The sequence below is a fragment of the Geotrypetes seraphini genome, chromosome 6, assembly GCF_902459505.1.
Source record: "Geotrypetes seraphini chromosome 6, aGeoSer1.1, whole genome shotgun sequence".
In the NCBI taxonomy this organism is placed as follows: domain Eukaryota; kingdom Metazoa; phylum Chordata; class Amphibia; order Gymnophiona; family Dermophiidae; genus Geotrypetes; species Geotrypetes seraphini.
In genome coordinates this window covers 1,573,855-1,601,599 of record NC_047089.1, presented here as the reverse complement: position 1 = coordinate 1,601,599, position 27,745 = coordinate 1,573,855, and the positions used below count along the sequence as shown (strand labels likewise).

The 27,745-nt window shown below is 42.7% G+C and overlaps 1 protein-coding gene across 4 annotated transcripts in view; it reads left to right on the top strand.

The window, feature by feature from the left end:
• Positions 1 to 27,745, top strand: part of LOC117362998 (F-box/WD repeat-containing protein 7-like) — a 113,385-nt gene that overhangs the window by 55,894 nt on the left and 29,746 nt on the right. For all 4 annotated transcript variants that reach the window (XM_033950118.1, XM_033950117.1, XM_033950116.1 and 1 more), the window contains exons 8-10: positions 1,791 to 1,927; positions 2,472 to 2,585; positions 16,514 to 16,695. In XM_033950118.1, the coding sequence (XP_033806009.1) occupies positions 1,791 to 1,927; positions 2,472 to 2,585; positions 16,514 to 16,695 (433 nt within the window). The remainder of the gene's footprint in view (positions 1 to 1,790; positions 1,928 to 2,471; positions 2,586 to 16,513; positions 16,696 to 27,745) is intronic.

Below are 27,745 nucleotides of genomic sequence, written 5' to 3'. Positions count from 1 at the left end.
TAATTTGTTAATCGCATTAATAGCTTGTTAAATGTGCAACCCTAATTTGAAATATTAGGGATTTGCCTTTACCCATCTTATAAGATCAGCTTATGTTGCAGTGTATTTGCGAAATCTGAACCAAGATTCAATTTGGATCCTTTATAATTTAGGTTTTTATTTGCTTTTCAACCTTAAGATTTCCAAAGCTTGTTGGTACTTAATACTTTGAAGATTAAGGTTCAGGAGCAGTCTGATTTACTGGTTTTCTGTGGGATTCTGTGGGCACGTTCTACTCGAACCCATTTAGAATTTAGTTAGCAGTTAGTTAAAAGGTTTCCAGAACTGTACAGGGTCTCCCCTCAAGATTTCAGCCATTCCAAGTAATCTAATGTCTATCTTTTCCTCGGTTCCCATATCTTATCAGTTGATTTTTTAAACAGTTACATCTTTTTTCTTCTTCTCACTTTTGTGTGAAAGTTCCAACTGCCCGATTTTATCTTCTATCATAGATATTCTCTGCCTGTCATTTTGAAATTCCTGTTTCAGACTAAGCATTCTTCTTGACCTCTGAAAGTTGCAGGCATGTCTGTAACATAAGTTTGATTTTAAATAGTTCAGCCATGATATCCGATGTTTCAGTTAATTCCTCAGCTTCCAGTGGGATCGGCACACTCGACGGTGACACGGGGGTGATCTTTGACCTTTTCGCCGAAGTACACGGCTTTTCAGGCTTTCCCTGTCTCGTCGCAGCCATTTCCTTTGTTGTATTTTATTAATTTTAGCTCGGGTGAGCAAAGTAAAACAGTTAGTTTTCTCGAGTTTGTTGCCTGGGAGTGAGGAGCGCCGCGGTTAAGCTGCCATGTTGTGCGCGCTCCAAGCCACGCCCCCCAGTCTAAAATTATTAATTGTCTTCCTTTTCTTTCTCTTCTTTAAGTCTGGCCCAGTTGGAAGCTCAGTCTTTCTCTAAAAGGTTTTACACCTTTCTGTGTTTTTCATTTTCTGCTGTTTAAAAATATAGTTCCTAATGCATCAGTGCTTAACTGATTTACCTCACACAATGTTTTCAATGTGAAAAACAATTATATACTGAAAAAGTAATTAAGAACCTAGAGTAGAGATTGACCCAGGGACAAATTTTTCCCCATCCGGTCCCTGTGAGTTTTGCTGCTGTCCCTGTTCCTGCCTCATTCCTGTAGGCTCTGCCTTAACTGCACAAGTCTCAAACACACATGATTTTAAAGTGTTTGAGGCTTGTGCAGATGAGGACAGAGCTTGCAAGAATGGAGCAGGGGCAGGAAAAGAACTCATCCAGATACATTAACCCTCCCCTTCTTCCCTCTCCTCCCTGGTAAATTCCCCTCCCAAAGCCTCCACTTGGGTAATTTCTTCCTCCTCAAAATACCAACCAAGAATACAGATCCCTAAAATGTAATGTAATCTTATTTGTAACCTATCTGTAATATTACCTAGAAATATCCAATTTGCAAGTTCTCCTGGAAATTAGCCAGCTATCTTACCTCTTTTATAACCAAAAAACAATTGTAACGTTACTGGAAATGTCCAGTTAGCTCTTTTGTAATCTGCCTTGAACTGCAAGGTATAGGCGGAATAGAAGTCAGTAATGTAATGTAAGTAAAATGAGTTCCGACAGGGAAAATTTTGTCCCCATGTCATGCTCTACCCTTTTCTTAGCAAATGTGTGTGGTGCTGATTGTTGCATGTATGCCCGATTTCGGTCATGCCTTGGTCTTCAGATCCTCTTCTCTGCACTCTGATGATGCCTGTCCTTCATGCTTTTGTCTGCATAGGCATCGAGGAGCCCCTGAGTCTACGACGGAAGCGAATGCTGACCCCCACCTTCATGTATAGCCCCTGGAAGTTTGCATTCATGAGGCAGCACAAAATTGACATGAACTGGCGACATGGAGACATCAGACCTCCAAAGGCAAGTGCTACTGAGATCTCTTTCTATTATAAAGCTGGAGCGCAGGCAGCAACAGTGATAGGGAGTGGTAGTGTAAGAGGGGACTAGTAGGGGGGGGGCACAGTGTTGGGGAGGAAACTGGCAGCAGGGAAGAGAAAGTAGGCAAAAGATGGAGGGATAGCAGAGAGTGACAGAGAGCCAGATGGGGAAAATGGAAAACTGATAGCAGGGGGGAGGAAGGGAGGCCTAGATTGGCCACTATTGGAAACAGGATCCTGGACTTGGCAATGCCTGACAAGGATGGGGGTTTCTGGTGGTATTGTTGATGCTCAAGGCAAGGTTGTCCATATAACAGATTGTAAGTTTAAATTGGAAATTAGGTCACTGTAATTATAAAAAAATTTTCATCTATTTTGATGTGCTGGGTTGGAGGTGGTTCTTTTCCCAAACTAGAATGGGATGTTTCTCCTCCTTGCAATGTGGGCCCTACTATCCAGTCCCTCCTCTCATTTTCTTTTCTTTGCCTGGTGCTCTGACCTCTGACAATTCTCTCTCCTGGTTGCAGGTGTTGAAAGGACATGATGACCACGTCATTACATGTCTACAGTTTTGTGGCAATCGAATTGTCAGTGGCTCGGATGATAATACGCTCAAGGTGTGGTCAGCAATCACAGGAGAGGTGAGACATCTGGAAAAGCCTCCTGTCCTCCATAGAAACATGATGGCAGATAAAGGCCAAATGGCCCATCCAGTCTGCCCATCCTCAGCATCCACTAACTCCTTCTCTCCCTAAGAGATCCCAATTGCCTGTCCCACACTTTCTTTAATTCAGACACAGTCTTTGTTTCCACCACCTCTTCTGGGAGACTGTTCCATGCATCTACCACCCTTTCTGTAAAAAAGTATTTCCTTAAATTACTCCTGAGCCTATCACCTCTTAACTTCATCCTGTGCCCTCTCATTCTGGAGCTTCCTTTCAAATGAAAGAGGCTCACTTCATGCGCATTTACACTTCCCCCTCCCCATTTGTGGTTTCGGCAATCACGATTTCACATATTCGCGATTTTTTGGGGAAGGGGAAAAAAAGAAAAAAACCCACAGTTTAGCCTTCCCCCCGGCGTCCCGGCCTTACCTGGTGGTCTAGCGGGCTTTCAGGGCAGGAGCGATCTTCCTACACTCCTGCCCCGTATAGATCGCCAATAGGAAATGGCTGTGGGGAGTTCCGTCGTAGTCTCGAGAGACTACGGGAACTCACGGCAGCTATTTCCTATTGGCGATCTACACGGGGCAGGAGAGTACGAAGACCACTCGTGCCCCGAAAGCCCGCTAGACCACCAGGTAAGGCCGGGATGCCGTGGGGAAGGCAGGAGGGAGGCGGGGCTGGGTCAGAGCCGGACCAGAAGATATTCGCGATATTTCACCATTCGTGGTCCGGCTCTGCCCCTATCCCCCGCGAATCCGGAGGGAGAAGTGTACAAAATGTAGGTATTTGAACGTCTCTCTCATATCTCCCCTCTCCTGCCTTTCCTCCAAAGTATACAGATTGAGATCTTTAAGTCTGTCCCCATACACCTTATCACAAAGACCACCTTCCTCTGGACCGACTCTGGTGGTCTCTAGAATTGTACGCAATATTCTAAACGAGATCTCACCATAGTCTTATACAGGGGCATCAGTACCTCCTTTTTCCTAATTGTCATACCTCTCCCTTTCGCCAACACCTTTTCAACCTGTTTGTCTATCTTAAGCCATTCTTACAGATTGAAAATGTGAAACAAAAGAATTAAAAATCACCAAAACACAAAAATTCCCAGTGAAGTGAATATGCAATCATATATTCATACTGATTACAGGGGTATCAGAGAGACCATGTGAGGTGAAAACACCACAAAGGCCTTATCTATCTTCATTTATCCCCTATAGCGTAATCATGATTTAATTTGTTGTTATATAAATGAATATTGACTTAGCTTTTTATCAGCATTTTTTTCTTTTTTTCTTGTTATTTCATTATTTTTCAAGTAATTGCTTCTGCTTTCTCCAGCGTTCTGAGTAGATCGTTCCCCTGCCAACGCGTTTCGCCTATCTTTGTCAAGGCATGGGGTTCTGAGTCCTAACAGGTGCCTAACTTATAGCTGCTGTTGAAGCCGCTGCAGCTATAAGTTAGGCACCTGTTAGGACTCAGAACCCCATGCCTTGACAAAGATAGGCGAAACGCGTTGGCAGGGGAACGATCTACTCAGAACGCTGGAGAAAGCAGAAGCAATTACTTGAAAAATAATGAAATAACAAGAAAAAAAGAATAAAATGCTGATAAAAAGCTAAGTCAATATTCATTTATATAACAACAAATTAAATCATGATTACGCTATAGGGGATAAATGAAGATAGATAAGGCCTTTGTGGTGTTTTCACCTCACATGGTCTCTCTGATACCCCTGTAATCAGTATGAATATATGATTGCATATTCACTTCACTGGGAATTTTTGTGTTTTGGTGATGTCTATCTTAAGACCATCACATACAATCACACCCACGTCCCGTTCTTCTGTCGTGCACATAAGTTTTTCACCCCCTAAACTGTACCATTCCCTCAGGTTTTTGCAGCTCAAATGCATGACCTTGCATTTCTTAGCATTACATTTTAGCGACCATGTTTTTGCCATCTTTGTCAGTGTCCTGCCATCATTTTGTATAAATATGCTTTATTATGTAAATAAACTTGTAACCTGTTATGTTGTCTAGAAATTATTGAAGTTCAGTAGGTTACTACATAAATATGTCTTATATGGAGGTTTTTTTTAGGCTATGATTGAAGGTGAGCCTGCCTGTTTTACGTTCCTTAAGGGGTTCAATGGGACTTAGCACTTTTTGACCTGAGGCCTTTTCTCCATGTTTTGTTTAAATGAATGAACAAGTGGTGTGTTCTTTTGTGATTGGATAGTGGTGTGCTAGTGTGAATTTTGGATCCAATCTTTATATATAAAGTGTGGGTAATTGGAATCATCCAATATCTAGATCCACCCTCATGTATGTAAGCAAAGCAGCCACTTTCAAAATATTCCCCTTGGCACCTTGCAAAAAGCAAGGCCAACCACTAGATGGAGAAACAAGAAAAGACCTCAGAATATACTTCATAGGTCTGATAAAAACCTCACATTGTCCTCATAGCTTCTTCTTTCCTTCCCTCAGAGCTTTAAAAGTTTCTTCATAGAACAGGCCTTTAATGCTTACATGATCGTGCACAAATATAATTAGAATGTCAGTACTTCGCTTGCAATGTTCTCTGAGCTGCCGCCTCTCAAATTCAGCATGGCTTGAAACAAACCGACGAAAGTGAAAGAGGAAATATTTTTCACTCAGAGAATAGTTAAGCTCTAGAATGCAGTTGACATAGCTAGTTTTGAAAAAGATTTGGATAAGTTCCTGGAGGAAAGTCAATAGTCTGCTATTGAGACAGACATGGGGGAACCACTGATTTCCCTGGAATGCTGCTACTATTTGAGTTTTTGCCAGGTTTTTGGCCTCCCTGAAGACGGGATACTGGGCTAAATGGACCATTGGTCTGACCCAGTAAGGTTACTCTATGCTTTTGCCTGCCTTGCATTTGACTTGCCATTCCTTATGCAGCATAATTTGAAAATTAAATGGAGGGAGCATAGGTTTTGGTTTACTTACCAAGCGAAGCCAATATTGGGCACCTGTGAATCTATCACAATCCCCAAACTAACTGAATGAAACATCTAGAAATTGTACTGGTTCATAATGGACATTAGTAGCATGTTTATTCACTGTCATTCTCAAACAGTATTTCAGCTTTTCTGCTCTTCTACAAAACATTTCATCCACTGGAAAAAAAATTTGAATGTCATTTTTCATACACCCTGAAATCAATCCCCAAACATTTTGGAGAACCCCACAAAATAGCTTCAAATAAAAATGAAACCGCAGAGCAGAGGGTGCAAAATCTCAAGGTACTTCTCATTGTCATTAAGTGTAGATAAGAAACTGCATCCCTGAGTTTCCAAATTTATTTTGAATTTGATATACTACCCATCTGAGCGGTTCACAATCTAATCAGGTACTCTTCAGTTTCGTTTGCATATGCCCAATCTGTTAAGTATATCTCAAACCACAAATACATTGTACCTCATAATCCAAGCCCACACAGTCACTGAAGTAGTATTGCATGATTAACAGCATCAAATGCCAAAGATATATCCAACATTGCAAAACCCCATCGAATCGCATCCAGTGATGATGCTAATAGGGTTCCAGTATCATGTGCTTCTGAAACCCATTTTGGTTGAGATCCTAGAGGTCAGCTCTATCCACAGACTCCATCAATTGAGTTATGAAGGTGATTTGAAAAGTTTGGCAAAAAAGTACGTTCTTTATCGTTCCTCCAGACCGGCATAGCAACTGATGAGTTATAGCTCACCTTGACCAGCAGGTGAAGACTGAGATACAAACTTTTGGCTGTAGTACAAGTGGGCTTTGCAGTCCTAAATACAATCAGTCTGCTCTGTCTCCAGCAGGTGGAGGTGGTAAGTCTGTGCAGTCTTTCCCTGGTTTAGTGTAGGGCTGTTGGTTTTGGTTAGTGGCCTTCTGATCCCGGAATGAGCTTGGGGGACCCTTTCGGGGGTTCATCTGACCTCGGGGGTGTCACACTTGTCTGGTTGAGTCACTCCTCCCAATTTCCCCCAATTTTTTTCTTTAGAGGTGCCTCAGCTGTAAGCCTTGCCACCAACTACCGGCAAGGCATATAGCTTAGAAAGCCAGTGGGGTCTGTTCAATTGTAAATTAAAGTTATATTGAAGAAAAAAAAAAGTCCCGAGGCAGTGCTGGTCTGAAGGGAAGCCTTCAACTAAGTTTAATTGATTTTTATTGCTAACTGGCACTTTATTTTCCCTTCTAGCAGTTTTCGCAATGAGCAGCTTAAAAAGTGCTCATTGTGCACCAGGCGTACGATTGATGCGGCTGGTGTGTACCAGCTGCCACAAAGAGGAATCCTCATCTGCTTCGGGTGCTGGTAAGCAGGGTTCACCTTTGCGTGTGCAGTGTTCGTCGGCAGCAGGCACTGGGGAAGCCCGAGCTTCCCCTAACGCCCATACAGGGATTTCCCCAGCCACTAACGGACAGGGAAAGGAGGTTTCCCTTACTGCCAATAGTGCTGGGGACTCCCTTTTCGCTGCTGCTGGTTGCCTGCTTTAGTGGCTGAGTTTGTTCAGGCATCTTTGCCGTTGCAGGCTTCAGGTGGGGTTTTCACCGGTTTTGGTGGGAAGCTCCGCCATCTTGTCTGAAGCCTCAGGTGACCTTCCTCCTGTCTTAGAGGGACAAGAACAGGTTTTTGCTGGGTATCCTACTTTAGCAGTAAGTCCTGCTTTGCTGCCAGGGGGATTTGCCCCAGATTTTGTTTTGACCATGTACAGGGCATAATTGCAGGCAGCCAGTGGTCCTGTTTCTTCCCTGGGAGTCACTGTTTTTTTGAGGGGGCTTTTGCCTTCCGCGTCTACCCCATTTCGATTCCCCCCTCAGCGTTGACTTGCCTAGTCCTCCCCCATCTTCATGGGATGAGGATTTTTTGTTTGGAGATGCGTTTCCTTCTGATGAGGACTTGGACCCCTTGTTGGATCTCCAAAACCCTCTCGGGGATATGTATTTGTCAGAGACACCGTCAGGCGAGGATGCATCAGTGGTGTGCATTTTTCACTGGGAGCTTGTTCTTCAGGTTTCATCGGTTTTGTGCTTTGAGGAAGACGTGAAAAATCCCCCGCATCTGGTAGATTCCATGCTTTAGGAGATGAAGTTTCAAGTTTTTATTAAAATTTGATATAATCGCTTTTTTTGTTTTACTAAGCGAAATGCAATAATAAAAAGTCATTAAAACACACAAAAAATGAAAAAAAACATAAACTATTACAATTTAAGAACTAAATATAAAATAGGGTAAACAAATTGACATACAAACCAACTAATACAGAAGGGTATCGGGGAAGGAACTACAATTTAGTTTTTTAAAGTTCAAAAGAGTAACATGTATGGAAAGTACGATAGGGATGTGGTGCACGTGCAGTGGAATTTGCCGGAAATGCCCTTTCATTTGGCACCATCCATGGCTCGGCTTTAACCCATTCCTGATGGAGATCGGAATACCTGTAAGTCTCCTGTGATGGATGCGGTGGTTTTGGCTATCAATCACAGGCATACAGAGCCGGTTGAAGGCAGTTCAGCCTTGCAGGACTCTCAGGATCTTAAGTTGGAATCTCTTCTTAAGCAAAGTTTTGACATAGCTACCTTGGCAGTCCAGGAGGCGATTTGTTGCAGTCTAGTGGCCCAGGCTTGTTTTGGTGGTTCGAGCAAGTTCTTGACGGTGAGTCTGATGACTGGTCCTTGGTGATTCAGGAGGTGGTTAAGATTGAGCTTGACGTTTTTTATCTTTTGTATGTCATGTATGATCTGTTGCGGGCTTTGGCCAAGTCGATGGCTCTTGGAGTGGCTTATCATCGTACCCTGTGGCTCCGGGGTTGGTCGGCGAATGCAACGTCTAAGGCTAAGCTTAGTAAATTTCCTTTTCCAGGCTCTTTCCTGTTTGGTGAGCAGTTTGGCAAGCTGGTTGAGGCCTTGACTGACTCTAAGGTGCCCTGTCTTCCTGAGGACTGTCCTCGCCCGCCTTTGGGAGCGACTTCTTTTCCTTCCAGGTGCCATTCCTTTCAACGCATGCAGTCCTTTCATGGTGCCCGCCGAGGGGGTGGGGGGGCCCTTCCACTGGTGTCGGTGGTAAGCTGGTTGCGGGAGTTTTACCAGGGGTGAAAGTGATTCGGGACAGTTATGCTCTGGAGTTTTCCCAGCCCTGGCTAGATCGTTTCCTTTCTTGTCAGGTGACTTGGAAGAAGCGGGCTTTTCGTCAAACGCTGCAAAGATTGCTCAACCTCAAAGCAATAGTCCCAGTGCTCATTCAGAAGGTTCACACTGGCAGGTCTTCCATTTACTTTGTGGTGCCTAAGAAAGAGGGGTATTTTTGGCCTATTTTGGATCTCAAAGGTGTCAACAGAGCACTCTGGGTTCTGTCTTTCGCATGGAGACCCTGAGATCTGTCATTCTAGTGGTCCAACCTGGAAGTTTCTGACCTCTTTCGGTCTGACGGAGAGCTACCTGCATGTTCCGATTTGGGCTTCCCACCAGTATTTCCTTTACTTTGCGATTTTGGGAAAGCACTATCAGTGTTGTGCACTTCCTTTTAGTCTGGCAACAGCTCCACGGACTTTCACCAAGATTATGGTGGTGGTGGTTGTGGTGGCGGCCTTATGCAAGGAGGCCATTCTGGTTCATACGTATCTGGACGACTAGTTGATTCAAGCAAAGTCCTTTCAGGAGAGATCCTGGGTTTTGACTCGGGTTTGTCAAATTCCTGCAGTTGCTGGGATTGGTGGTCAACTTGTCCAAAAGCCGGTTGGCTCTGTCTCAACTCCTAGAGTACCTTGGAGTTCTCTTCGACATCTGCCTAGGGAGAGTCTTCCTTCCAGAGGCCCGAGTGTGCAAGTTGCAGTAACAGATTTCCTTCCTATTGGATTGTTGGTGTCCTTGGACGCAGGATTTTCTACAGGTCTTGGGGTTGATGGCAGCCTCCCTGGATGTGGTCAGTTGGGTTCGAGCTCACATGTGCCCACTTCAGTATGCTCTTCAGCAGTTGTCGCCTCAGACACATGATGTGGACTTCCTGTTCCACTTTGGGGGTTAGTTCGTCACAGTCTCAGCTGGTGGCTACAGTCTTTCAATCTGGTGCAGGGAGGGAGTCTAGATCAGCCTCAGTGGACAGTGCTTATCACAGATGCCAGTCTCCTCGGTTGAGGAGCTCAATGTCTCGGTCGCTCGGCTCAGGGCAGCTAGTCTCCAGAGGAGGCGTCCAGGTTGATCAATGTTCTGGAGACCAGAGTAATCCGGTTGGTGTTGCTAGCGTTCCAGATGTTGCTGAAAGGTGAATCGGTTCGGGTTCTCTTGGACAATGCCACGGCGGTGGCTTACTTCAATCGTCAGTGGGGGCACCAAGAGTCATCTGGTGGCGCTGGAGGCTTTTCTGCTTATGGCTTGGGCAGAGACTCGTCTTCTGGCCATCTAGGCTTCCCACATAGCGGAAGTGGACAATGTCCAGGCAGACTTCCTCAGTCATCATGTGCTAGATGCCAGCGAGTGGAGTCTTGGTCCCACTGCATTCAAGTTGATTGTGCAGGCATGGGACCAGCCAGTCGTGGACCTGATGGCCACGAGTGTCAATGCCAAAGCACCAAAGTTCTTCAGTCAGCGCAGAGATTTCCAGGCTCGGGCTTGGCTGACGGAAGGCTTCTTGTATGTTTTTCCCCCGTGGCCAATGGTGGGCATAATCCTTTTTTGCTTTGGTCGTCACATCGGCCTCATGATCCTGGTAGCTCTGGACTTGCCCAGGTGCCCATGGTACATAGATCTGGTTTGTCTTCTAGTGGCAGATCCTCTTCTGCCCCTCTCGCCCGATCTTCTGTCGCAGGGTTCCATTCCAATGTTCGATCCAGGTCCCTTTTGTCTTATGGCTTGGCCTAAGTAAAAAAAGGTTATTTGGATAAGGTGATCTCCACCCTCTTGGGTTCCCATAGACTTTCCACCTCTTGGGCTTATGGGCGAGTTTGGCGTCTCTTTGAGGAGTGGTGTTCCATGCATGGCATGGTTCTCTTTCACACTTCTTTGCCTCACATCTTGGAGTTCTTGCAGGATGGTCTGCACAGGGGCCTTGCATGATCTTTACTCTGACAAAGAGATAGGCGCTATCATTCAGAAACTAACCAAAGTTTGTCAATGGCTGAATGTGAACATGTCCTTAAATGTTAGCAAAACCAAAACCATGTTCTTTCTATGGAAAAGTGGTCTCAGGCCCCCCTCCACCAATCAGTATCAAGGATGTTCTCCTTCAGGAAGTTGATAAGATTAAAATCCTAGGTATAACCATTGATAAATAAAACTCATTTATGAACAAATAAGTTCCGTAGTGAAAAGCTGCTTTCACAGACTCCGACTGATCAGATCTCTGGCGAACTTTCTTAATACATCCTCTTTAAACACTTTAATACACTCCTTGGTAATATCCAAAATAGATTATTGCAACTCCCTCTATAAGGGTGCTTCACTTAAGGAATTAAGCCGGTTACAAATCATCACCAAATCCAGAAAATTTGATCACGTTACACGCCTTCTAAAGCAAGCTCACTGGCTACCAATAATTCATAGAATTACATTTTAAATATGTTTATTGACTCATAAAGTATTAATTAATAAATTTTCCTTATTCTTGAAGAAAATGCTTATTCCCTATGCTCTATCAAGAGCACCAAGATCTGACAACAAAAACCTTCTGTCCATCCCGTCCTTAAGATGCATTAATACCCAAAAGGATACTATCTTTTCAGTTGTAGCCCCACAAACTTGGAACTAGAGAATGACATGGGGAAAAAATTTGTTCCCATTACTGCCCCATCCCCAGACCACCGTCCCCTTCACCACCCCATCCCCGTGACCACTGTCTCCTTCATTGCGCCGTCCCCTTCACGTCTTCGTTCCCGCAGCATCCATATAACAGAGTGAAGGCAACAGGAACAGTATTTTCTGCTTCCAGAAGATCCTACCCCCCCCCACACACACACACACATAATTGGTGTATTCAGCCAGTTTAGCAATTAGACTGTGGAAGGAAGATATCTTCTTTGTCTCTCTCTTCATAAACCTGTTATAACCAGTAAACAAAACCTCATCGGTTCTGCTTCCCCAAAGCAAATGCTTTTTTCTCCAAATCATGGACCTGTTTCTAGTTCTCTGTTACAACACCAAAGAGGAGAGCCAAACTTCAATGTAATCACAAAAACCGGATTCACCAAAAAAAAGAGGTTGCCTGTAATAACCTCTTATTTTTAAAATAAAAGATAGTATGTGAACATTTCTTGACTGTATCAAATCATGGACCTGCATCAAACTTTTAAGAAGGCACTGGGGTAACTTGCACAGAGCAGTGGTTATGACTAATAACCAACAAATTACTGCATTAAACTTTTATATGTATGATGACCACTAAGCATAGGGAATCAGATGTTTTGGATAATAGCCTTGCAGGTTTTGGTGGAGACTAGTGCTGCCCGATTCAGGAAAAAAATTTTGATTCGATTCAGCCTATTGAATCGATTTTTCGATTCTATCTTCTTGCCCAATTGGGTGTTTTTTTCAAACCATTTGGCTTCTCCTAACCACACTGGCGCTGTGGTGTAAACAAAATAAACAAACAAAAAAGACTTTTCCTCTCTCTATTAAATCCTAGCTCACGTTTGTGTTCTAAGACCAGCTCTGGCAGAATACACGTTTCAAATCTGACATATTGTAATCACAAAACAGAAAATAAAATGATTTTTTTCTACCTTTTGTTGTCTGGTCATTATTCAAATCTTGTTGGTCCCAGGCTCTGGTTGTCCTCTGATAACTTGCTTGCCAGGGTCTCCTTTTTTTCTTTCTCCGTGCTAACCATCAATCTTCTATCTCTGTCCTCCCCTTCCCTCCCCTGGAGGTCTGGCATCTTTTTTTCATTGCTTTAATTAATCACCCATCCACAATCTGTAAATCTCTTTATATATAAAAAATAATAACCACACGGTAAGATACTTGCTTAATAGTGAACGCTCAGACCCACAACTATATCCCAGTGAAATATCACGGAGAATCTGTGTAAAGAGACCATCATTGCTTGTTCACAGTCTCTCCCACCATTACTATATAACATTAGTTCTTAGCAACATCCACAGTTCCTAAAATAGGAACAAAAACTACTTATCTTAGTAAGGTGGTACTGTAGTCCTTACAGCTACTCCCGGTACATTCTTAATCACCTCAGCTGCACAAAATGCATATTCACCGACACTCCCCCCCCCATCCACAGATCCTTTTTTTCGTCTCCATCCATAGATCCATCTTTTCTCAACTACCCTTTCATCCAGCATCTCTCACTCTTTCCCCACCACCCCAGGGTCCACCTTCTCTCACTCCTTCCCCACCACCCCAGGGCCCACCTTCTCTCCCTTTCTGTTCCCAACTACCCTCCTATCCAGTATCTCTATCCCCCCTCTACACCATCCCTTGTATCCAACTTCTCTCCCTCTCTGTTCCTTCCATCCCTAAATCCCATTATCCACCATCTCTCTCGCTCCTCTGTTTTTAGACCCATTATTTCTTCCCCCCAAAGTCCAGCATATGCACGTATCTTTTAACCCCCTTCCCTCCCTCCCTCTGTGTACTTCTACACCAGGACCCCCTCCCCTGAAGGCCTGTCCCCCCCCCCCCGAAGTACTCCACCTCCCCCCCTCAAAGGACTGCACCTCCCATGAAGGCCTGTATCTCCCCCTCTGGCCTCCCGCGCGCCTCCTTTTACCTGATTGCAGCAGAGAGCAGCCTGGAGAAAGGATTGCGGGTACTTTAGCGATCCTTGCAGGTTGCCATAGACCTCAGGAGCTGTCATCCTTCTGCCGCGGTCCCGCCCCTCCTCGGACGTTAGAGGCAGGATCACGGCACAGGAACAACAGCTCCGGAGGCCTATGGCAACCTGCAAGGATCACTAAAGTACCCGTGATCCTTTCTGCAGGCTGCTCTCTGCTGCTATCAAGTAAAAGGAGGCGCCAGAGGCCGGGGGGAAGCCGGACACTGCAGCACTTCCCGACTGACCCTCCCCCCTCGCCCTCTAAAGCAGGAGCGCAGCGCCAGCCAGCAAGAGGCAGCACTGCCGATCCTGCTTTAGGGGGCGAGGGGGGAGGGTCAGACAGTGAATCCGGAGGCTGATTTTATTTTTTATTTTTTTAATTGATTCACCCGAAATGAATTGGTGAATCGATTTGATTCGTGAATCGGGCAGCACTAGTGGAGACTACTACATTAACAGGACTCACTCCCTCGCAGTACACCCAGCACTCTCAACGGCAACGATTCCCCCACAGTGCACAGCCAATACCTCGTTTTCCAATCCTGCTCCGCTGGGCTCTGACTCGCTCAGTACTCACTCTCGATGCCAATGATTCCCCCACAGTATGTGGCAGCAGCATCTCGTTTTCCAGTCCAGCTCCGCGATTTGCTACTGCTGCACAGCGTCTACCACACGGGTTTTAAAATGTGTGTGGCAGTAGCGATTGGATCATAGCTTGGGTGGAAGAGAAGAGAGAAGACCCAATTGGGAGCTTTAGGGGGAGGAGTCAAGGCAAAGGCAGAACTGAAGTGAACACAAAGATGGCATGACATTGACGAGGACAATATGGTCGCTGGAATTTAGAAGGGTCACCCACAGTGAGTCGATGACACAGTAAAAAGCGGTAAGCAGTGAGGAGGTGCTTTCGATGAGACTTGTCATCGTTCCCGCAGGCAGTAAAAAGTTTTGTCTCCGTGCCTGTGGTGACTCAGGCTTTAGCGTCTCCATAGTTGTTGGTAAACCACGGCCCCCCCGCGGCTTTCCACGAGTTTTCTTCACTGTGTCATTCTCTACTTGGAACTCACTCCCAAAACAACTGAGGGAAGAAAAGTCATTAGACAAATTCAAAGGTTTACTAAAAACCTTTTTATTTAAAGACACCATCAATGGTTAAAATTTCTAAATTTCTTTTCCATGTCCTTCTTTGTTAACCTTTAACTGTCTCTTTCCTATCACAATGGTAATTCTCCCCTTATCCTTTTGTATCTAATCAGTCATGTTAGTCCTTGTCTATGTTTGTAATTATTCTACCTGTTATCCACTTATTTTATTTTACATCGCTTTGAACCATGAAATTGCGATTTTTATCAAAATTTTATTAAACTTGACTTATTACATAGTCGGCGTTTGTCTATTTAATGTTCACATTTTCTCCTCCTACCCCCTTCTAAAATTTATTTTAATATTTTTAGCTTTGTAAACCGGCCAGATGCACGTCAATGGTCGGTATATTAAAATTTAAATAAACTTGATTTGTTTTTTGAGGGCGGGAAAATTGCTCCGTCCTCCAGTGTGGCATTCGGTTCCAGCCTGGGAACTCAATCTGGTTCTTTCCATGCATGTGCCCCCTCCTTTTTGAGCCTACTGGCTCCTTCATATTGAAGGACCTTACTCTTAAGGCGGTCTTCCTGGTGGCCATAACTTCTGCGAGACACATTTCAGATCTGCAGGCCTTTTCGTGTAGGCCTCCTTTCCTGGAGTTCACTAGGGAGTGGGTTGTGCTGCAGCTGGTTTCCTCTTTTCTGCCGAGGATGGTTTCACCTTTTCATGTCAACCAGTCCGTGATCCTCCCGGTCTTGGGTAGTCGGGAGGGCTCTTTGGAGCAGAGACAGCACAAGTTGGATGTCAGTAGAGTTCTTCGCTCTTATGTTCAGTGGACCCAGAAGTTCCAGAAATCGGATCATCTTTTTGTCCTCTTAGCGGGTCCTCCTAAGGAGGACGATGCTTCTAAGGCTACCATTGCGCAATAGATCAAGGAGCCTATCGCTTTGACTTTCCTTCTTCAAAAGAAACCTGTTCTGGAATTTCTCAAAGCTCGTTCCTCTCGGGGGTGTCAGGCAGCTTCTTGGGCTGAGTCTTCTCTTGAACCTATGGTGGATATCTGTAAAACTGTGGTTTGGTCTTCTCCCCATTCCTTTGTGTGACATACCGTGTGGACGTTCAGGCGCATTAGGATACGGTGTTCAGTGAGCGTGTTCTTATGGTAGCCCTTCGGGGGTCCCACCCATGATTTGATATGTCCCATCAGTTGCTGTGTCGGTCTGGAGGGAGAATAAAGAAGGAGAAATTAGGTTGTTACCTGCTAATTTTCTTTCTTTTAGTCCCTCCAGGCCAGTATAGACCCCACCCTGTCGTTTTTTATTTGGAGTATTGCGCAAAGAGTACGGTTTTTTTTCTGTGGTGTCTTTTTGTCTGAGTTGTCAGGGGAGATTAAAAGAACAGCGGCATTTGGTTCGCCTGGCGAGCTGTGGGGACGTTTTTGAAGGTTCTTATTCTAATCAATATCCAACAGTATTTCTCTCTGTTGCTATTCTCCTTCTGGGAGTGAAGTTGCTGGTTATTTGTTTCTTAGTTCTGCTTGGCTATTCATTAGACTGATTGTATTTGGGACTGCTCAGCCCACTTGTATTACTGCCAAAAGTCAATGTGTTCTCAGTCTCCACCTACTGGTTGAGGCACCATAACCCATGAGTTACTGTGCCGGTCTGAAGGGACTAAAAGAAAGAAAATTAGCAGGTAAGAACCTGATTTCTCCTTCAACAATATAAGGCTATTCACTTAGTCCAGCGAGTTTTAAGTTTTTTTCGTATTGTAGGAAAAATAGGTTTTGTCAGACTCTGCAAAATACTCATTGACTGCATCGATGATGTAATGGACTGTGGTACCATCTCATGAAAACTTTTCAAACTAGCCTTGTAGTTCACCTTTTCAGTAATCTTCCCTAACCGTGAAGAAGGGATGTTGGTGCTGTTCTGGTAGGGCAAGTTGTTGCATAGGTACGAAATGTGGCGTTATATATTTTCTGACATAGGGGAAAGCTCTCTCTCTGCTCTTCACGTAACTCACACTTTTGTTCTTCCTTTGGCAGTGTGTGCAGACTCTTGTTGGCCACACAGGTGGTGTCTGGTCGTCTCAGATGAGAGAGAACATTGTTGTGAGTGGTTCTACAGACAGAACATTGAAGGTTTGGAACGCTGACTCTGGAGAATGTATCCATACGCTGTACGGTCATACATCCACTGTTCGCTGCATGCATCTCCATGGGAACAGGTATGCAGGAGGCAAAACAGCAAAGTGTACAGCTCCACAGGGATTGGGAACAGCAATTTGTGCCTCTCACAAGAGCACGTATGCAATGTGTGGGCCAATGAAGTACACAGGAAGGCATACTGGAAGTAGGAAGTGACAGGAAGCTTCCTGATTGACAGCCACAGTAGAGCAAGGGTGCTGATATCACTTCTGTGAAGAGCACCAGTTCATCTGAATAACACAAGCGAATCTCATACCCTTTATTTGACATCCAATGGACAAAATATTGCAGGACACTCTATAAAGCCAAAAGCCTCTCACTGCTCAGACCCTACTCAAAAGAGCTTATCTTAAGTGAGTACTCGAGGCAACAAAAATAAGTCCCCTTCCCTCTACTCAATTTTCTTTATTGAAATTATCACACTGAATAGTTTCTGCTTTATAAACAAAATGGAATATTCTTCCCCCCCTTCCCGTAGTTGCAGGGGTTAGAGGCCACTTGCAAATAACAAAAATTTGTGAATAACTTAGGGCTGACTCTGAACCACCCTTGCCTCCCTCCTGCCTCCCAGACCACTTCACATCTTACTTTTAAAAAACCTAGTGGTGAAGTGAGGCAGCAGCTTGTGCAGAGCTGTGAACAAAAATGGCTTCTTTGAGTTCCCCAAGGGGCAGAAGCATTGGAAGATTGCTCCAGCCTTGCTTCACCACTAGACCACCAGGCTTGAAGGTGTGGAGAGGTCCGACAGGCGGAGTGGTGAATAACCAAATTTGCAAATCCTAAACCTGCAAATGTGGAGGGGGGAGTGTATTGTATTAGACAAAGGGAACCTGAGTAAATATACATAAATAAATAAAGTAAAATTACCAAACCCGTGTCAACTGTGTGGAAAATAACTGACCAACTTACCAAATTTAATTGCTAAAAAAATTCAGCTAAACACAGCCAGGCTTGGTTGCAGCTAGCCTGGTTCAGTCTTAAATCTCACCATCCCCCCTTTTACAAAACCATGCTAGCGTTTATAGCACTGGCCGCGGTGGAGGGGGGGGGATATATATTGAACCTTATCATGAAAGTGAATTTGTCACTACAAGAGCACTATGTCACAAACAAAAAATATTTCAGAATTGATGAGAAAACAAATTTATTGATGTAAATCAGCCTGGAAATGGTTATGAAGCCATTTCTAAAGTTTTGGGACTCCACCAACCCACAGTGAGAAGATTTGGAACAAAGGTGAATCTTCCTAGGAGTTCATGTAGACGGGTTGATTTTGTGATGAGTTTTTTTTTTTGGTTTTTTTTTTAATTGCTCAGCAATGTTGATAATAATACACTTAGGTAAAAGCAAAATAGAGATGAATAAACATGAACCTTTCATAAATATTGCTCATAAGACACTGAACCGAATCTAATCTAATCAGTAATCTTATATTCTGCTGCTTTTCAGTTCAGATTCAGAGCGGATTACAACAAGAGAAACGCTACATTAAAGGGAGCACATATACTTAAATTATTGCACAAAAAGTTAAAATCAAGAGTAACATTTTTCAAAAAAGAAGGTTGGTATTCAGAATGATTTGAACAGCCAGGAGAGGCTTAAAGCCATTGTGGGGAGATTCAGCTGCTGAAACTGGCTACTTTGTGGGTGGTCCAGGGGCAAAGTGAAGGTGAGTGGAAACTCAGCTGGTGAGTCTGCTGACTGGCTATGTGACCACATAAAGTTAGGATAGCTGTGGTGAGTTAACCAGACACCAGTTTGAATATTACTTGGTGCCTCGTTAATTTCCAGGACAGTGATCATACCTGCATATTCAATGCCAGGAGCCCCACATGCCCCAACAGTGACTATCTGGGATTAAGTGGGCTAATTTTAATATACAGTTATTCTTTTCTTTGACTTTTAACAAATTTTAAAAATGTGTGTGTGAATAGGGATTAAGGGAGTTAAGTTTTTTAGTCACTCTCTGATTTTTAAGCCATCTCAACTGTGAAATGACCTTCCATTTGTTTTAAGAAGTTCTGGCTCACTTCAACCTTTTTGCAAATCCTTAAAAACTACTTTATTTGCTAAACACTTTGAAAATTAACTTTACCAAACTTAGTCTTATTCTTTTCTGGTTTTTTATTCGATAACTTAATTATTGTAAACCGAGTAGAGCTTTCCTTGAATGATGACTCGGTATATAAAGGGAGGAAGATCTTAGGAGTCTAGTAGGTTCTTGAGGAATAAGAAGTTTGTGAATAAAGGCCGTTTTCTTGATGTTTTGAGACTTAAAAGAGAGACTAGCTATTTTATATATGATATGATGTGGAATTGAAAGCCAGTGAGCATTTTTCCTGTTTGTAATTACTTTTATGGCAGTATTTTGTATCAATTGTAGTTGACGGATGCCTTTTTGGCAGATACCCTTATACAGTGCATTGCAGTAATCTAACTTAGATATGATAAGGAAGTGTATTAGAATGTTGAGAGATTGAGGGTCCAGAAAGTTCGCAAGAGACTGAATCATTCTTAGACTAATGAAGCAGTTCTTTACTACAACAATGACTTGTGGCAGATACAGAAGTAATAGAGATATCGTTTATTGTAATGGGATAACTAAGCTGTATGTTTTCTTTCCAAGGAAAGAGAAGACATTTGGATTTTGATATGCTGAGTGACAGCATATTTTCGTGGCGCCAATGACTAATTTTATCCAGTTGAGAATTGAAAAGACAAATGTCATCGGAACTGGAGACATCGATAGGGTAGATGATCTGGATATCATCTGCATAAGCGTAAGTAGTAAGACCAAGAGATTGGCAAAAGGTAATAAAGGAGCCAGGTAGATATTAAAGAGTAAGGGGGACAGTATAGATCTTTGCGGGATACCGAAACTATTTTGAATGGGAAAAGATGTGGCATTATTAAAGGAAACAGCAGTGTGATTTGTGAAATAAGAGGTAAACCACTGGAGAACTTGATCAGAGATACCTGCCGCTGCAAGCCTTCAAAGCAGGAAGTTGGTGATCTACTGTATCAAACGCAGCTGATAAATCTAAAGAGATGAGGATAACTGATTTATGCTGGTCTAGGAAATATTGTACTGATGTGGTTAAACCTATGAGTGTGTGTTCTTTAGAATGATTTTTCCGGAAGCCATTTTGATTGGGAAGAAAGAGCTGTTAGGATGGGAGGACATAAGAGAAGAGGAAAAACAGTGGTCTAAGCTGAAAAGTGCAATAAAAATGGCTACTAACCTTTATATGAGGAAAATAAAAACAAGAGGAAAAGGAAACAAATGGTTCTGTAAACTTGTGACAGAGAAAATAAAGGCAAAACAGCTGGCGTTCGTGAAATATAAAAATGTCTAAGAAGAGGAGTACAGAAAGGACTACCAGGTGAAACTGAAAGAAGTCAAGAGAGAAATGGCTAGAAATGCAAAAGAGGGAGACAAACATTTTTTCACATATATTAGTGAAAGGAAGAAGATGAAAAATGGAATTGCGAGACAAAAAGATATGTATCGATATGTGGAAAGTGATGAGGAAAAAGCAAACATGTTAAACAAATTCTTCTGTGTTCAGGAAAGAAGATCCTGGAGACGGACCAAGATTGTCTGGCAAAGTTACACATGAGAATGGAGTAGATACCGTGCCGTTCACGGAAGAAAGTGTTTATGATCAACTTGAAAAATTGAAGGTGGACAAAGCAATGGGACCAGACGGGATCCATGATATTGAGGGAGCTCATAGAGGTTCTGGTGGGTCCAATTAAAGGTTTGTTCAACAAATCTTTGGAGATGGGAGTGGTTCCAGGGGATTGGAGAAGAGTGGATGAGGTCCTTATTCACAAAAGTGGTCGCAGAGATGAAACGGGGAAACTACAGATCAGTAAGTCTCATTTTGGTTATTGGAAAAATAATGGAAGCGTTGCTGAAAGAAAGGACAGTGAAACTCATAGAATCAAATGTTACAGGATCTGAAGCAACATGGTTTTACTAAAGGTAAATCTGATTGATGGGAGATGCCAGAGGATGATGGTTAATGGACTTCGCTCGGAGGAGAGAAATGTCATTAGTGGAGGCCCTCAGAGATCGGTGCTGTGACCGATCCTGTTCAATAAGTTTGTGAGCGACATTGTCGAAGGGTTAGAAGGAAAAGTTTGCCTTTTTGCAGATTATACCAAGATTTGTAACAGAGTAGACACCGAGGAGGGAGTGGAAAACATGAAAAAGGATCTGCAAAATTTAGAGAAATAGTCTTAATATCTGGCAACTAAAATTCAATGCAAGGAAGTGCAGAGAAATGCATTTGGGAATTAGAAATTGGAAGGAGCCATATATGCTGGGAGGTGAGAGGCTGATATGCCCTGATGAGGAGAGGGCCTTGGGATGATAGTGTCTGAAGATCTAAAGGCAAAGAAACAGTGTGACAAGGAGGTGGCTATTGCCAGAAGGGGTGCTAGGCTGTATAGAGAGAGACATGACCAGTAGGAGAAAGAAGGTTTTGATGCCCCTGTACAGGTCGATGGTGAGGCCTCACTTGGAATATTGCGTTCAATTTTGGAGACCTTATCTGGCAAAGGACATAAGACGACTTGAAGCGGTCCAGAGGAAGGAGATGAAAATGGTAGGAGGTTTGCACCAGAATACGTATGAAGAGAGACTGGAAGCCCTGAATATGTATACCCTAGAGCAGGGGTAGGCAATTCCGGTCCTCAAGAGCCGGAGCCAGGTCGGGTTTTCAGGATATCCACAATAAAAATGCATGAGATAGATTTGCATCTCAAGGAGGTAGTGCATGCAAATCCATCTCATACATATTCATTGTGGATATCCTGAAACCTGACCTGGCTCCTGCTCTCGAGGACCGGAACTGCCTACCCCTGCCCTAGAGGAAAGGAGGGACAAGGGAGATATGATTCAGACGTTCAAATACTTGAAAGGTATTAATATAGAACAAAATCTATTCTAGAGAAAGGAAAATAGTAAAACCAGAGGGCATAAGTTGAGATTAAGGGATGGTAGACACAAGAGTAATGTTAGGAAATTCTTCTTTACAGAGAGGGTGGTTGATGCATGGAATGCGCTCCCGAGGGAGGGGGTGGAAAAGAAAATAAGCACGGGATGAACACAGAGAAAATAATGGGTATACATTGAAGGCATTAAGGCCAGTACAGGGCAGGCTTGCATGGTCTGTGTCCCATATATGGACATTCAGTTGAGGACGAGCCAGGGAGGCTTAACCATGGCTGACATGGTTAAGATGGACCGGAGTGAGCTTTGATGGAGACTCCAGTAGATAAAATCTAAGCACACTACTGGGCAGGGCTCTGGGTTTCTGGCCCAAAAATATCTAAGAAAAAGGACCATTTAAATTACCGTATTTTTTCGCATATAATGCGCGCGTTATACGTGGTTTTTACAAACCGCACATACCCTTGCGCGTTATACAAAAAAATTTTTTACATTGTTTCCCCCCCCCCCCCGACGCCCGATTCATCACCCGGAAGGAGCGCTCGCACTCCCACCCCGAAGGACCGCTCGCATCCCCACAGCCTCCCTCCCTCCCCCATGGAGAAGCTGTCTACCTTGTTTCCGGATGCCAGCCCAGCTGCTTCCTCTGCCGGCGGTCCTGCCCCTTCTCAGAGCCCTGTGCTGCGTTGCTTCCTCTTCAGGCGGTCCTGCCCTTTCTCTGACGTCCAGACTGTTTTTGGATAATCCTAATTTTTTGGACAAGTGGAATGCAGTGCTTAATAAATGTTCTCTGGATTTAATGTTACTAGTAATAGAAACAACAAAAACAGAATTACAGACATATAATATTGAGTTAGATCAAGCTAAGGAAAGTTTAAAATCTCTAGACACTATAGATGACTATAACCAAAAATTAACAGAACTCAATCTTAAAATTACTGCATTTAGAGAAGATTTACGTAAGAACAAAATCAAAAAACTAAGACGTGATGAACTTGATTACACAAAAGGTTTTGTCTATCCGTGGATGGACAAATCTAGTAGTAATAAAAACAAAAAACGATCTACATATACACACACATCCTCCGATTCCTCAGATGACGACAAAACATCCACTTCTGGCCCCAAACAAACTCAGTCGGTCCATTTTCAGGGGGGATCATTACCAAACCCACGCAGACCAACCAGAACAAAATACAACAGGGTTCCACCTTAACATCCAATGTATTTAATCTGTCACATAGAAAGTTAACCACGGCAGAACTATCTGTACTAAACAAAGGGTTATCATTTGTGCCAACTAACCATATCAATCTTTTGACACCAGAGTATCCATGTTTAAATTTATCAGAAAATGCAAACTCAAACATTTTTTTCATCTAGATGAGTCAACTGAAACATTGTCATCTACTACTGACAATGTATTAAGAACTAAATCTACCTTCCAGGAACAGTGGATTCTCATATACAAACTTTTGAGAATTTAGTATTAAAAGATATTAACATTTTGGAACAAAATTTACTTAAAATACGCCACAATTTAACTAAGTCTCAGCATCTTGCTTTACAATCCCTCATGTCTGATCATAACATTATTATCCGCCCTGCAGACAAAGGGGGAGGAATAGTACTTATGGACTCTGATCAATACGTAGCAGAAGCCTTACGTCAATTATCAGATCTAAATTCTTATATTCCTTTACAAGAAGATCCTACCCCACACATACGAGATGCCATTTCCACACTTCTAGTATACGCCGTAGAAGCAGGGACCATTACAGATAAAGAATTTCAGTTTCTTTCATGCAAACACCCTAGAATCCCTGTAATTTATTTTGTCCCTAAAATTCATAAATCTCTCCACAATCCTCCAGGAAGACCCATTGTCTCTGGAATAGGCTCCATCTTAGAACCTTTATCTACCATTATCGATATGTATTTAAAAGATAGAGTTCCTTTAGCTCCATCTTATGTTCGTGACTCCACTAACATGATTAATATTTTAGAACAATATCATGATGTACCTGCATACGCCATCCTTATTACGTTAGACATATCAGCATTATATACTAACATCCCACAAAATGCTGCAATGGAAATTATTAAAGAGGAATTATCAGCATTGGATTTATCTCAACATAGGGATGGTCCCCATCCCTATGGTCAGACCACTACACATACAACTTCAACATCAATTGGACCAAGACCAAACACACACCTCAATCAAAAAAAACCACATATACCACACGCAAACATATCGACCCAACCATTTTTTGGTCAAATGTAGACGAAACTATCCAAGACTGCGACCCAAAAGACTTCATCCTCCACTGGAAAAACGTGTCCACCAACATCCTTGATGATCTGGCCCCCCTACAAACCAAAACCAGAACCAGCAGGAAATCAGACCAATGGTTTGATAATGAATTACTCCAACTCAAAAGACAGTGTAGAAGATTAGAAAGAAAATGGAGAAAAAAGAACCAAGATCAAACAAAAACCGACTGGAAAAAAATCAACAAACAATACAAAATTCTACTAAGGGATAAAAGAAAAAGCTACTATACTAATCTCATAGGCACGGAAACCCAAGATTCCAAAAAAATATTCCAAATCCTGAAAGAATTAACAGACACCAAACCATACACCACCACCACGAACACCCCTCCTCCATCACCCACCCTCTTAGCAGAACACTTCAAGAACAAAATTACCAACACCAGAGCCACTCTCATAATTAACCCATCCCATCAAAACCCAATCACAATCCACCCGACAGGAAAAGAGGCAACCGCAGCAGACAGAATTTGGACTCAATTCCCCAACATACAATGGTCAGAATTCAACAAACTCTATAAAAAATACAGCCATGCCTCCTGTGACCTCAACCATTGCCCCTCATATCTTCTTACCACCTCTAGTGTAAAATTCCGCACCAAAATTCTACAATGGATTCAACTCACGCTCACAGAAGGCACATTCCCTGCTGACCTCAGCGAAATCGTCATCACCCCAATCCAAAAAGACCCAAAAGCACCACAAAACCTCCCATCTAACTTTAGACCTATAGCCTCAATCCCGCTATATGTCAAAATTATAGAAGGCCTAGTAGCCAAACTCCTCACCGATTACATAGATGACCACAACCTACTCCACCCCATGCAATCAGGCTTCAGAACAAACTTCAGTACAGAGACACTACTAGGCTCCCTTATGGATACCGTCAGACAACAACTTAGTACAGGGAAAAAAATGCTTCTCATACAACTGGACCTAACTGCAGCATTCGACTTAGTGGACCACAGCATCCTTCTACAGATCTTAGACGCAATAGGCATCTCAGATAAAGTTTACTCTTGGTTTGAAGGATTCCTAAAACTCAGAACCTACAGTGTAAAATCAAACAAAGAAAAGTCAGAATCCTGGTCAAACCCCTGCGGCGTACCACAAGGATCTCCACTATCCCCTACCCTCTTCAATCTCTACACTGCTTCCCTAGGAACGCATCTGGACAATCTGGACATAACCACCTATAGCTATGCTGATGACATCACCATCCTCATCCCATACGATCATTCTAAACCTACCATGACAGACAAACTTCACCAAACACTTGAAACAGTCACAACCTGGATGAAAAATCACAAACTTAAACTCAACCAAGAAAAAACCAAATTCATCCTCCTCGAAAATGACAAGGTCCAAACCACAACCAACTTAGATATAAACACAATCAAATATCCCATCCAAACCACTATAAAACTACTTGGAATGACCATAGACAGATGCTGCACTATGCAACCGCAAATAAATAAAACAATTCAGAAATCATTTGCAATCATGAGAAATCTGAGACAAGTCCGAAAATTCTTTGAAAGAACACAATTCCAACTTATAGTACAATCCCTAATACTAGGTATATTGGACTACTGTAACATCCTCTTCCTCCCTTGCCCTGCAACTACGATAAGACAACTCCAAACAATCCAAAATACAGCTCTGAGACTCATATACTCATTGAAAAAACATGACCACATCACTGAAGCCTTCATCAACTCACATTGGCTTCCAATCCAAGAAAGAATCCAATTCAAATTCTACTGCATACTATTTAAAACCCTACACGGAGACAGCCCATCATATTTGAACAATCGCCTCATCCAAGCACCCACCACCAGACACAGAAAAACGCACTCCCCATTCATACTCCCCCCAATCAAGGAAGTAAAAAGAACAAAACTACACGACGGCCTCCTAGCCACTCAAGCCGCAAGGCTGGACAACCAGATCTCCAACCTTCTGATGACCACCCCAGACTATAGGACGTTCAGAAAAGAAATAAAAACCACACTTTTCAAGAAATTCCTGAAACAACAATAACACCACGACCTCTTAGTAACTCTAAAACTGACATTTGATCTACCCATTACTACACTAATTATAACAAAAGAATCTCCACTATGACCACCTATTAACTCTCTTACAAACCACCTCACCCTCAACAACCCGCAAAATGTTTATAAAATCTACAATCTACCTCTCTAGCTAATCATTGTAACTCTGTTCTTTTTAAATTAACCTTTTGTAATCCGCCTTGAACCGCAAGGTAATGGCGGAATAGAAATCCCTAATGTAATGTAATGTAATGTAATTTGTTATTACAATTAGCATATATTGCATTAAGTATGAACTATTTTCAGTTTGACATGCAATATTATAAACAAATCAAAGGTACGGCTATGGGGGCTAAGATGGCTCCATCTGTGGCATGTTTGTATGTTTCCAAATTCGAAAAAACTTTTTTATACACATCCAGATATTGGAATAATTTTTTACTCTGGAAAAGGTACATCGATGATATCTTTGCAGTATGGATAGGTACACCTATTGAATTTCAAACTTTTCTAGAGTGGTTAAATTCCTGTGACAGCAATTTACAATTCACCATGAGTACTAATATGAGACAGTTATCATTCTTAGATATACAGATTTGTTTACATCAAGGTAGTTTTTCTACTACCATCTTTCGTAAACCCACGGACAGAAATAACTTATTGGAATACAGCAGTTTTCACCCTAAACATTTAAGAAATAATATTCCCGTAGGACAGTTTTTACGACTCAGAAGACTCTGTACCACAGTTCAAGAGTATATCTGCAAGGCTAATGACATGAAAATGCGATTCATAAAAAGAGGGTATCCAACATCAGTTATCAAAAAAGCATATAAAAGAGGACTGTATGCGAATAGATCTTTATTGTTAAATCCCACCTCTAAAGAAGATGAGGACACTTTAGTATGTGTCCTCCCGTACTCAGTCAGAGCATTTGACATTAAAAGGATCATTAAGAAACACTGGGGTATTATGCAATACCACAAGACATTCCACCAAATACCCCGCTTGCGTTCTCCAAACAACGTAATCTCAAACAACAGTTGGTACAATCCCATTTTGTAAAACATCCAGTAGAACAAATGGCAGGGCAACATGTTCCATGCGGACACTGTAAAATGTGCCAATACAGTGTCACCTTAAAACACATGTCCATACACAATAGCTGTCTTAGCAAAATTAAAACCTCTGCCATAGATTGTGAGTCCAGACAAGTAGTGTATGTGATTCAATGCCCGTGCCATCTTTTATACCACTCGTTGCATCAAAATCAGGATTGGAGAACATATTAGTAGAATTTGCTCTGAAGTAAAAGAGGCTCCCCTAGTCCAGCACTGGTTACTACACCAACATGCGATCACAGATCTCAAATTTTCAGTGCTCAATGTCATTAATTTAATCAGAGGAGGAGATGTGGCCCATACACTTTGGAGACAAGAACAAAAGTGGATTTTCACTTTAAATACACTGCAACCTCATGGCCTAAATAGTGATATGGAATGGATCGCTTTCCTATGAACAAGGCTTTTAGGCTACACGCAGTCATATTTCACTATCTTTACAATAACATTTAAAATCTTCCCTGTATTTTTTAATGCTAAACAGTAACTCACCACTCTATGTACTTATCCACCAACATTCTAGGAATCACGTCAGTTCTAATTCTAATTCTGACGTGTAATAAACTCCTCCCCCTGTACTCTTTTAAACCGGACA